Source organism: Lynx canadensis, chromosome A2 (genome assembly GCF_007474595.2).
Source record: "Lynx canadensis isolate LIC74 chromosome A2, mLynCan4.pri.v2, whole genome shotgun sequence".
Lineage (NCBI taxonomy): Eukaryota > Metazoa > Chordata > Mammalia > Carnivora > Felidae > Lynx > Lynx canadensis.
This window is the reverse complement of record NC_044304.2, coordinates 120,228,321-120,240,923: the sequence shown is the minus strand read 5'-3', so window position 1 is coordinate 120,240,923 and position 12,603 is coordinate 120,228,321. Positions and strand designations below refer to the sequence as shown.

General features: G+C 41.3%; 1 protein-coding gene across 1 annotated transcript in view; it reads left to right on the top strand.

Moving 5' to 3' along the window:
• The window catches only part of CPVL (carboxypeptidase vitellogenic like), a 114,035-nt gene that overhangs the window by 79,634 nt on the left and 21,798 nt on the right, over positions 1–12,603 (top strand). Inside the window, exon 11 of the mRNA XM_030295166.1 lies at positions 677–859. Coding sequence (XP_030151026.1) covers positions 677–859 — 183 coding nt within the window. The remainder of the gene's footprint in view (positions 1–676; positions 860–12,603) is intronic.

Sequence of the window (12,603 nt, the reverse complement as noted above, 5' to 3'; positions counted from 1 at the left end):
TTTTTTTAAAAATGGATCATTGCTTTCCTCAAGTGTGGTGCCATTTTTACACTTCCTCGGCATTGGATAGTATATGAATTCTTTTTCAAGCCAAATGAATATTAGTTTTGGAGAAAAGACAAGACCTTGCTTCAGAGTTGGTTCTCCTATAATATCCACCAACTTATCACACACACACACACACACACACACAAATGTATTCTAGGAAAAAAAGACATTCCTCATTGTCGACAAGTGGCTATCATGTTTAAGAAAAGGAGGTCTTAGAAGTTGCATGGCAAACATATTTGCCTCCAACGTGTAACAAATCTGAGACACCTGCGTCTATCTGTCCGCCTCAAAAAATCATAGTTGCCCCTGTAAAGTCAATGTCAGAGGGGAGAACAATATGGATTCTCAGCTCCCGAGAGAATGCTCAGCTACTGAGAGAAGACTTTGTGCAGATTCCTATGAAGGTTCAAACTTTTGGAAGAATTGCAGTGGCTGAGACCAGGCTTGAGTTTATTTCAGGTTGTTGGGGTGTGTGGCCAACTGGAAAAAAATGACCCCGCTCCCCTGCTGGACTGGCCTCTCTCACATTACCTTTCTTCTTGTGCACACACTATCTATATGTAGATAGATTTGCTGCCTTCCCCTGCTGAATCCCGCATTTGCCCCCGGATCCATTTCATTTCAGGTACTGATCTACAATGGCCAACTGGACATCATTGTGGCAGCCTCCCTGACAGAGCGCTCTTTGATGGCCATGAAGTGGAAAGGATCCCAGGAATACAAGCAGGCAGAAAGAAAAGTCTGGAAGATCTTTAAATCCGATAACGAAGTGGCCGGTTATGTGCGGCAAGTGGATGACTTCTGTCAGGTATGGAAACACTTTGGGACCTGTAAGCTGTGAGGAATGGGATGGGCAGATTGGAACTAAAGCCTGAGTACCAATAAGGCATGGCTGACCCTACACAGAGTCACGCAGTAGCCAAAGTGTGCCTTCTGCAGCCCTACTTTCCAGAGAGCAGGGTGGTATGAGTTCATTCAAGTACATAATGCCTCATGCAAAACAAGAGGAAAGTGTCGATATTGTTCAAGAGACAAGGTGACGATCAAAAAGACCATACTCAGCCCCAAAAGGCAAATCGTTAATGAGAGATTTAGTCTATTTGGGAACAAAGGAGAGCTTGAACAAACAACCTGAGTTAGATTCAGCGTAATCTCTTCTGGCAATTCTGTGCTCACATTTGTGTCTTACACATGGAGCCCCAGGACAAAATCTGTCTATCTGATGCCCCTAGCGTGACCTCCACTTTAGAGGTCAGATGTTGCTCCTGGTGAAGCCCATCTACTGTGCCTCTAGTTTGCAGGTCTCAGCTTCTCAAGGATCAGCAGGGCTCCTTTGGTGACTATGTGATGATTACACTATTTACCTCCAGAAAGTTTTTGGAGAAATTAAGAATGTCCCCTAGTAAGCTTTTGCTTAGTTAGCCAAGAGAAGAAATTTAAATCTTCCAGACTAGTTTGATTTTTTTTTTTTTTTTGAGAGAGAGGGTTAGAGACAGCGTGATTAGGGGAGGGGCAGAGACAGAGGGAGATGGGGAATCCCAAGCAGGCTCTACAATGTGAGCACGGCACCCTATGTGGGGCTCGAACTCACTCACAAAACTGTGAGATCATGACCTGAGCCAAAACCAAGAGTCGGACGCTTAATGGACTAAGCCACCCAGGCACCCCTTCACAATTTTCTTCTAAAGTTTATTTATTTATTTTGAGAGAGAGAGAGAGAGAGAGAGAGAGAGTGCATGTGTGAGTGGGGGAGGGGAAGAGAGAGAGACTCCTAAGGCAGTTCCACACTGTCAGCACAGAGCCCAACCCGGGACTGTATCTTACAAACTACGAGATCATGACCTCAGCCGAAACCAAGAGACCGATGCTTAACGACTAAGCCACCCAGGTGCCCCTTTCCTCAATTTTTTATTTGAGGCAACAATGGGACCTCAATTCTATAGGTTTGAATATTTGGAATTACAGCTCTCCAAGTACCCGAGCTTACCACTAGGCAAATCCATGCTCCAAATAAAAATAAATCTCAGAGGAGTGCCTGGGTGGCTCAGTTGGTTAAGCATCCAACTTCGGCTCAGGTCATAATCTCACGGTTGGTGAGTTTGAGCCCCACATCCAGCTCTGTGCTGACAGCTTGTTGCCTGGAGCTTGCTTTGGATTCTGTGTCTCCCTCTCTCTGCCTCTCTCCTGCTCGTGCTCTGTCTCTCTCTCAAAAATAATAAACATTAAAAAAAGAAATTAATCTCAGAGGCATACTGGGTACTTTGGGATAGTAAATAAGTTTACAAAGAATTTCATAAGGGTCACTGGGTTATGATATACATTTGTGTTGGAAGGAATGATAGATCAAGTAGAAATTACTGGTAGTCTAATGTATAAAGATACTCTTCCTTCCCCTGCCCCAGTCATTCTAGCCATTGAATAACGTAAGAAATGTAAATATCTTGTAACGTTGACTACCTGGGACAAAGGAAACGGTAGAGAGACATATTTCTGGGCTCACGTAAAGGGAAACTATGTTGGAAAATTTATAACATTATAGTTTCTAAATCAAGATAAATTACACCGAAGAATTAAAAACCAGTGCCATAGCAAACGGAATGAGTCAGAGTAGAAACAGTTCCGGCGGAATGCATGTGAGGTTTGAAAACTGGGGGGGGGGGGGGGGGGGGGGGGGGGGGGGGGGGAGGAAGAAGGATGAAGAGTGGAAGGTCTGTTGACCTGCAGAGGGATTTGGAGATAAGACGGTGAGAGCTGTGTCTGTCCTGTGTGCTTCTGTAAACTGGAGCACAGGCAGTCTTGGACTGGATATTGACTTGGGAACCACAATAGCAGATTAACTCTGAAGACTGATTCCAAAAGATTGGAATTCCGGGACAAGTGGAGGCTCTCCATTTGCAGAACGTAATCTGGACTTCATTTTTGGTATTTATTTGTCTGTCTTTAAATAACAGGTTCTATAGCAATTCAAATACTTTTTTTTTAAAGAGAAAAGAAAAAGTCAACGTTTCAACATCTGAAATTGCATTTTAATTGATGCCCATGTACACAATTTTACATAAATTTTACATAATTTTAACAATGTTATATAAGATTGATTCTGCCATGTTTCTTATAATAAAATTATTGATTGAGTTACAGCATAATATAGAAAACATTCACAAGTCACAAATGTATAGGTAAATGAATTTTCACAGAGCAAATGTATAGGTAAATGTAACCATCACCTAGATAAAGAAATAGAATAGAGCAATGTCCCCACTGTGGTCACTATTCCCCCTTCTTTCCAGAGTATCCACTGTCCTGAGTTCTAATATCCGAGGTTACTTTTGCTAGATTTTGAATTTTGACAAATGGACATATTCTCTATATGCCCTTTCTGTGTGGCATTTTTGCTTGACTTTATATTAATGACATTTACTTATTCTTTTGCATGTAGCAGTTGCCACTTTATTTTCATTGTGGTACAGTATTCTAATATATATTTATATATTATTATAATATGTAATATGATATGATATAATATGATTATTATTTATAAGTAATATATATTTAACATGATTTTTCTATTCTCCTTTTATATCCATTTTTGCTTTATTTATTTTGTTATTAAGTGCATATAACTTCAGAACTGTTATACTTTCTTGGCAAATTAAATCTTTTATTCTTATGAAATGTCCCATTTTATGTCTAGTGATGCTTCTTGCCCTAAAATCTAATTTAGTGATAGTAGGGTAACAATGCCAACTTCTTTTTGATTAATATTTGCATGGGATATCTTTTTCAATTCTTTGATTTTAATCTTTCTGAATGCTTATATTTAAGATGTATCTCTTTTAAGTAGTGTATAATTGGGTTTTGTTTTTCTTTAATGGAGCCTGACAATATTTTTTAAATGGGATAGTCCATTTACATTTAGTGTAATTACTGGTATATTTGTGTTTAAATCTACTACTTTACTGTTTTTTTCCTATTTGTCTTATTTGTATTTCAATGTTCTCTTCCTCATTGTGTCCTTTAATATTACTCAAATGTTTTATATCATTTTCATTTCTTTCCTTATTCTATAAGCTTGTCAGGGTATACATTCTGTAATCTTGTTTAATGATTATACTCAAGGGTACAATGTAAATTCTAGACTTATTCAATCCTAATATAAATTAGAGTTTTACCACTTTCCAGATAAATGCAAGAACCTTAGATCTTCCTTGCCAACTCTCCTCCTTTTTGTGTTATCATTAAAAACAGTACAAAAGGGGGGGGGGGCTCCTGGGTGGCTTAGTTGGTTAAGCGTCTGACCGGCTCAGGTCATGACCTTGCGGTTTGTGAGTTGGAACCCTGCATTGGGCTCTGTGCTGACAGCTCAGAGCCTGGAGCTTGCTTTGGATTCTGTCTCCCTCTCTCTGGCCCTCTGCCACTCATACTCTCTCTCTCTCTCTCAAAAATAAATAAAACATTAAAAAAATTAAAAAGCAAAAAATATTCTACATGTAATTCAAACACCACAAACCGTTATTTGCATCATGTTACACAACCAGTGTCACTGTGACTTACCCATAAATTTACCCATTCAATTGCCCCTTAGCGTTTCTTGCATTTCCATGCTTCAGACTGGAATTATTTTTCCTTGCTTAAAAAAAAATCTCTTTATTATTTACTTTAGTAAAGTTGTGTTGGCAGCCATTTCTGTTGTTGGTTGTCTGAAAATGTCTTTGTGTCACCTTTAATTGAGAAGTACATTTTTCATGGAATTGAGTTTTAGCTAGGCAGTTACTGTCTTTCAGCACATAAAAGATATTACTCTGTTGTCCTCTGACTTGTATCATTTCTGATCAGAAGCTGTCCATTTTATTACTGCTCCTTTGGAGGTGGTTTCTTTTTCCACCTGACTACTTTTAGGATTTTCTCAGTTTTTGGTTTTCAAAAGATTTGACTATGTGTATGTAGCTGTGATTTTAAGTGTGGTGGGTGTGTGTGTGTGTTATACGGGTTTCTTAAGCTTTTTGAAACTATAACTTGGTATCTTTTGTCATATTTGTCATTATCTCTTCAAATCCTGCTTATTCTCTGTTCTCTCTTTCCTCTCCCATGAAGACCTCATTATGCGAACATTAGACCTTTTCATTTCATCCCATATAGCTTTATTTCTGTTCTTTCTTCTTTCCATTCTTCAGTTTTGATATTTTCAATTCTCTCTTCTAGTTTTCTGTTCTTCTCTGCTGCTATTCCGGATATATTATTTCGCCCATTTATTTATTTTTTTTTCCAACGTTTTTTTTATTTATTTTTGGGACAGAGAGAGACAGAGCATGAACAGGGGAGGGGCAGAGAGAGAGGGAGACACAGAATCGGAAACAGGCTCCAGGCTCTGAGCCATCAGCCCAGAGCCTGACGCGGAGCTCGAACTCACGGACCGCGAGATCGTGACCTGGCTGAAGTCGGACGCTTAACCGACTGCGCCACCCAGGCGCCCCTCGCCCATTTATTTTTTAATCATGGCAATTGGTTTTTTTATAGTTCTGGAATTTTAGTTTTATTCCTTTTTATAGATCTCAACTTTCACATTATTATCTATTCCTCACCTTGTTATCTATTTTTCGGGAACACATTAATCCACTTTTTTTAATGCCCACTGCTGATAAATTTTAGATTTGTATCACCAATTAGCCTGATTCTATTTTTTCATGGTAACCGGATCCTTTTCTCTGGTATGCCTACAAGTTTTCAAGTGAATGTCAGGCATTATGCAGGTAGAATTATAGAGATAGTTTGAGTTTGTGGCTGATGATACTTTCCATCAAAGAGATTTTACTTTGCTTCTGTCAGGCAGTTAGAATAGGGGTCAAGCACTTTGATCAAGTCTGGAATTGATTATATTTAAATCTGTATGTTAGTTGGTCTATTTCCATGGTCCTAAATTGACATTTGTAGTGTTAACCAGGGCCTCTGCTCTTTGGCAGCCTATGAACACCAATTTTTGTCTCCCCAAAGTTCCACGCAGCTTTCCAGCCTCTTATCTATTCCTTTAATAAAGGTTTTGTAGCCTCTTGGCCCTGAATCAACCATTGCTTTTATGGTGAAAGGACCACAGGATGTCCGATTAGCTTTTTGCCCTCCTCTCTACTTTGTAAGCCTGGCCCCTTTTGGTAGTCAGAATAATGGTTCCCCAAAGTAGCCCTTCTAATCTCTGGAACCTGTCAATATGTTATATCATATGGAAGAAGGAATTAAGGCTACATGTGGAAATAAGGTTGCTAATCCTCTGACCCAGAGATGGGAAAATTATTCTGGATTATCCAGATGGACCCAATGCAATTACAAAGATCCTTGGAAGAGAATGAGGGAGGAGGCACCTGGCTGCCTTAGTTGGTAGAGCATGCGACTCTTAATCTTCGGGTCATGAGTTTGAGCCCCATGTTGGGGATATAGTTTACTTACAAAAAAATAAGTGAGGGGTGCCTGGGTGGCTTAGTCAGTTAAGCATTCGACCTCAGCTCAGGTCATGATCTCACAGTTCATGAGTTCGAGCCCCGTGTCAGGCTCTATGCTGACAGCTCAGGGCCTGGAGCCTGCTTCAGATTCTGTGTCTCCCTCTCTCTGCCCCTTGCCTGCTCACACTCTGTCTCTCATTCTCTCTCTCTCTCTGAAAAGTAAATAAACATTAAAAAAAATTTTTTTAAGTACAAGTGAGAGGCTGATGAGGCAGAGCCAGAGATTTGAGGATGATACACCGCTGACCTTGAAAAGAGCAAAAGCAACCGTGAGCCAAGGAGTTCAAGCAGCCTATAGAAGCTAAAAAAAAAAAAAAAAAAAAAAAAAAAAAAAAAAAAGACATTGATAGAGGCTCTATCCTCTAGAGCCTCCAGAAGGAACAGAACTCTGCCAACATCTTGATTTTAGTCCATCAAGACCATTTTGGACATGTAACCTTCAGGATTACGAGAAATGTGTGTTGTTACAAAGGCACTGAATATGTGGTAATTTGTCACAGCAACAATGGGAAACTCACACACGCCTCACATCCTGGCTGCCTTGGTAGATCACCATGACTTTTAAATGGGCGTGTTCTGTATTTTGTCCAGCTTTTCTAGTTTTTATCCTTTGTTTTTGGTTTTTTAGCAGGAGGATTGAGAGCAACAAATTTCTTTGCCAAGACAGGAAGTGGCAGTTGTTGCTCTCTTCTTTTAATGTATCAGATTTTATATCAAATATATCACATTTTCAGAGTTATGGCATAAATTCTTAACTTATCTTTAAGTAATATTCCGTTGAATGGATGTAATTAATTTTCCAAACAATCCTCTTCTTGTTGGCCTTTTAAGATTGTTTGTTGTTGTTGTTATTATTATTGTTATTTTCTAACAAATATGTGTTTCAGTAGTTTTGATCAGTCGAAAAACACACTATAATTTTTTTGTGTGTGCAAAATAACAAAAGATAGGAAGGAACAGAAGATATACCAATCAAAGACAGGAGTTATAAGGGTGGGTTCATCATTTATGTTCAGTAAAGATAAAGTAGCTTTGCTTCTTGAGCACGTGTGCTGGACATTGTGATTGGCGCTTCGTGGATATTACCAGAACATCCTTGCAAATCATACAGTGTCATTTCCATTTTACATATGAGGAAACAGACCCTGAGAAGGTTAGCAACCCTGTATCATCCAATGACAGGAAGGGAATTCAAACTTTATTCATTTTGTTCCCATAGCACGTTTGCCAATGTCTGTCATATTGCCTCTGATATTTAATTGCCAGTCGGGTGGGGAATGTTAGCTCAGTAGAAGAGAGGTTCTCAGGAAAAAAAAAAGACTCCTTTATGTACTTTTTTCATGTGCTTGAAAGGTATTTGTTAAGCTTTCTTTAGGTGCAATATAAAAGAGTTACTTACTGAAACTCATTAGGTTCTGAAGTTACCTCCAGCAATATTTGAGCACAATGTTCTAAAAAATAGGGATAATAATAATAGTTACCTGCTGTGGACTAAATTGTGTGTCTCCTGATTCATATGTTGAAGACCTAACCTACAATGTGATGATATTTGGAGATAAGACCTATAAGGAAGTCGTTAAAGTTAAATGAGGTTGTAAGGGCCAGGCCCTGATTCTATGGGGTTAGTGTCCTTATAAGAAAAGACACCAGGGGCGCCTGGGTGGCTCAGTCAGTTGAACATCCAACCTTGGCTCAGGTCATGTTCTCACGGCTTGTGAGGTCGGGCTCTGTGCTGATGGCTCAGAGCCTGGAGCCTGCTTTGGATTCTGTGTCTCCCTGTCTTTCTGCCCCTCCCTCACTCACACTTGGTCTGTCTCTCTCTCACAATAAATAAACATTAAAAAAAAAAAAAGAAAAAACAAAACAAAAGACACCAGAGAGCTCACTTGCTCTCCCTCTCTCTGCTACATAAAGACACAGCAAGAAGGCAGCCCTCTACAAGCCAGAAATAGAGCTTACACCAGAAACCAAAACAGCCAGCACTTTGTGTCAGCTCCAGAACTATAAGAAATAAATTTCTCTTGTCTAAGAACAACAGTTTGTGGGGTGCCTGGGTGGCTCAGTCGGTTAAGCATCTGACTTTGGCTCAGGTCGTGATCTCATGGTCCATGAGTTCAAGCCCCACATCAGGCTGTCTGCTATGTGCACAGAGCCTGCTTCGGATCCTCTGTCCCCCCTCTCTATCTGCCCCTCCCCTGCCTGTGCTCTCTCTCTGTCTCTCTCAAAATAAATAAATAAACTTAAAAAAATTTAAAAAAGAACATTCTATGTTATCCTTATAGAATTATTAAGGGAATTCAACAAGTGATTAGCATAGAGCAGAACCTTTTCATAGTAAATGCTTATTATTATTATGCCAAATCACATATAAGAATCTACATAACAAAAGGTAAATTGTAAATAGTAAGTCAAGATCAGGGAAAGTGTTTGATTGAAAATCAACCCTTGGGGGAAAGTTTATTTTATTTTTTATTTTTTTAACGTTTTATTTATTTCTGAGACAGGGAGAGACAGAGCATGAACAGGGGAGGGGCAGAGAGAGGGAGACACAGGATCCGAAACAGGCTCCAGGCTCTGAGCTGTCAGCACAGAGCCCGACGCGGGGCTCGAACTCACGGACCGCGAGATCATGACCTGAGCCGAAGTCGGCCGCTTAACCGACGGAGCCACCCAGGTGCCCCAGGGAAAGTTTAAATATTAAGATTTAGGCTATTAAGGACAAACATGAAAGTGGGACTGCTAGGGAGCGATGGACATGTCCCTTGTCCTCGCCTGCTGCACTGCTTTATGATGACAATCCCACCGGGCACACTCAACACGTCCTCCAGATCCTTGATGGCTGCTTCCGCCCACCTGTGTCTCTGTGTCCCTCAACCAGCCTCGTGGACCATGCCAGCACTTGGCAGTGCCCATGTGACCAGGCTACGGGGCAGTGTGCACCACAGAGGTGGGAAAAGGGATTGGCCGCCACTCAGGAACTTGTGACAAATACCCCACTAAGCCCCACTGACTCTTCTTGTGAATGCGAAGCACATTGAGCGATGAAATGGCCCTCCTCCGGCTGCCAAAAAGTGGTAACAAAAGAAGCAAGGCCCACATGTGTTTGTTATAGGGAGTGTTTTACCACACGGCCAGGGATCCGCATTTTATGTAGGTGATTTTAAAATGTTGGCAGAACTCCCGCCCCGCTTATGCTGCAGTGTAGGATTGGGGGTGGTGCGTGGAGACGAGGGGAATTAAGGAGGGAAATGAGCTCCGGGGCTAACAAAGGCATTCTCTGTGAGCCTTCGGATGAGAATACCGCCCAAATGTCAAGCGTCTGATAATGAAAAAAACGGGCCTGAGCCACGGACTTGCTTTTCAGCAACAGCAGCGTGTAAATGTGTCTGCCAAGAAAGAAACCTCACTCTTTGCCAGACTCCACAGCTCTTAATTTAAAAATCGAAACCAAAGTAGACTTGTCTCCGGATGGTTGCCTAAAATGTCCGCTTCAGAGGATGACAGCTGTCCCTGGGGAGCAACGGGGTGGAGAGAGCGCCATTCTGCCCACGTGTTCCCGTCAGGCGATGCCTGGGAAAACCAAAGGCAGCTCCAGCCAGCCTGCGGAGATCAGGTGAAGAAGGAGGGCTGGTTGTTGCCTCCTACTCGTTCCCTAGAAGGCAGCACGCCTTTGGTATCTACGCGATTCTGAGAATTGGAGACAGCCGTATTACATCATCTGGGGCAGTGGGCTTTTCTCAGTTTGTTCATCTGTAAAATGCAAGGTTTGGACTGAGTTATCTGTGAGATATCTAAGAAAGATCTGAAATACCTATTTTTCATTAATGCCCAGAAGGGCTCAGTTAGCAAGCAATATAGAATAGTACAGTGACCTTCAGTGTGTGTGTGTGTGTGTGTGTGTGTGTGGACTTAATAGTGTTACAGTGTAGACCAAAGGTCTAATCCTCTTTCTCCTTGGCTGGTGACAACCCATGGCCACCTGTTGCTCCTTTTGGGGTCTTTCTCCACCCTTCTCCAAAAGTCAGTTACTGTTCATGATCTGTGAGCATGCTGTCACTGCTTTTGAAATGCGGGCTATTTTGTTATTACGCTATTTTGTTTTTATACCATTGAATTGTCATTTTCACCCTAAGGAAGTTTTGACTCCACATTTAGAAATATAAAATTTTAAGCCGAATAACACTGGTGAATTTCTTTAAGAATATCTTTCTAAAATAAACTTCAGAGGGGTGCCTGGGTGGCTCCATTGGTTAAGCGTCCTACTTTGGCTCAGATCACGATCTCTCAGTCCTTGAGTTCAAGCCTCGCGTCCGGCTCTGTGCTAACAGCTCAGAGCCTGGAGCCTGCTTTGGATTCTGTGTCTCCCTCTCTCTCTGCCCCTCTCCCACTCACTCGCTTTCTCTCTCTCTCTCTCAAAAATAAATAAACATTAAAGAAAATAAAAATAAATTTCATGAGGCTAAAGTTTCTGAAGAAAGCACTGCAACCATTTCAAATGTTTCCATCTTTATTTCACTGAAAATACTTTATTGAGACTAATTATTTTCCGTGTACACATTGAAAGAAAGGGTTGAGTCACCGGTCCGTTTTCATTCTTATCAAATCTTACTGGGCATAAGTTTCTGCTAACATGAGTTTTGCAGAATTTCAAACAAACCTATTTTTCCCGACTGCAATTTGAGTCATTGTTATTTTTATTTCGTATTTTCGTTATCAATATCAATTCAGGTTATTTAATAATTTCAGGATGGATTGTCTCAGCTAGGTAGCATTTTACAGCCGAAGCAAATTTTAGATCTCATTTTCCAGGTGGGAAAACTGAAGCCCAGGGGTTAAGTGACTGTCCAAAGTCTCCTACCCATTTAACGACTGAGCTGGGATTAGATTCCAGGCCTCCTGGCTTCCAGCCCAGTGGTTTTCTACTTCACAAGGGTACACACCTCTGGAATGATGCATTAGCAGCTGCATGCTAGCACAGTGAAAACTGCCACCTGCATACCTGTCTGCCGTAATTCGAGAAGGCCTAGGAAGTCTCACATCTGATGTTTTCACATCTGATGTTAGCTGTGAAGTCACATGCATGTGCCCACTTCCTATGGACAGAGCATCAGGGTTTTTAACAGGTACTAGAGCTTAGTAGGAGGTGAGGTCAGGCTCACCCAATGTTAAGAAGAGTTATGGCTTCATCTGGGAACTTCTGATATTGATAAAAGAACAGATGCTGAAATTAGCTAAAATGAGCAGAGAAAACATGGTAGGCAGAGCCTCAAGGTGGGTGCCTGAAGAGCAGGCCACCAGCAGAGCACACAGCTTACTGGTTTCCAGTCTGGAGCCTGGAGAATGAAAACCAGGAGAGAGACTGGGAAAGGTCCTGTGCCCTCAATGGTAGGAAAGTGGTGAGTGCTCCATTGTTGAAGTAGTGGGAGCCATTGAAGGTGGCTTTTCTTTTTCAAATTTTTTTTCAATTTGTTTAAAGTTTATTATTATTATTTTTTTTTTTTTTTGAGAGAGAGAGAGAGAGAGAGAGAGAGAATGAACATGGGAGGGGCAGAGAGAGGGAGAGAGAGACAGAATCCCAAGCAGGCTCCACACCATCAGCATGGGGCCCAACATGGGCCTCGAACTCATGAACCATGAGAGCATGACCTCAGCTGAAACCAAGAGCTGGACACTTAACCAACTTAGCTACCCAGGTTCCCCTCCAGTTTTTTAAAGTGTCAAATACTAATACCATAAAATTTATCATCTTAACCATTTTTTAATTTAATTTAATTATTTATTTCCTTTTAAGTAGGCTCCACAGCCAACATGGGGCTTAAACTCATGACCCTGAGATCAAGAGTCAACTGAGCCAGCTATTCCCCTGTAATCCTACCCATTTTTAAGTGTGTTATTCAGTGGTATTAAAAGCTTTCATGATATCGTGCATCCATCACCACCGTCCATCTCCATGGCTCTTTTCATCTCCTCAGCTGAAACTGAAGCTATTGAACATTACCTCCCCACTCCCCAACCCCAGCCCCTGGCCAACCGCTGTCCTACACATTCTACTTTCTGTCTCTGT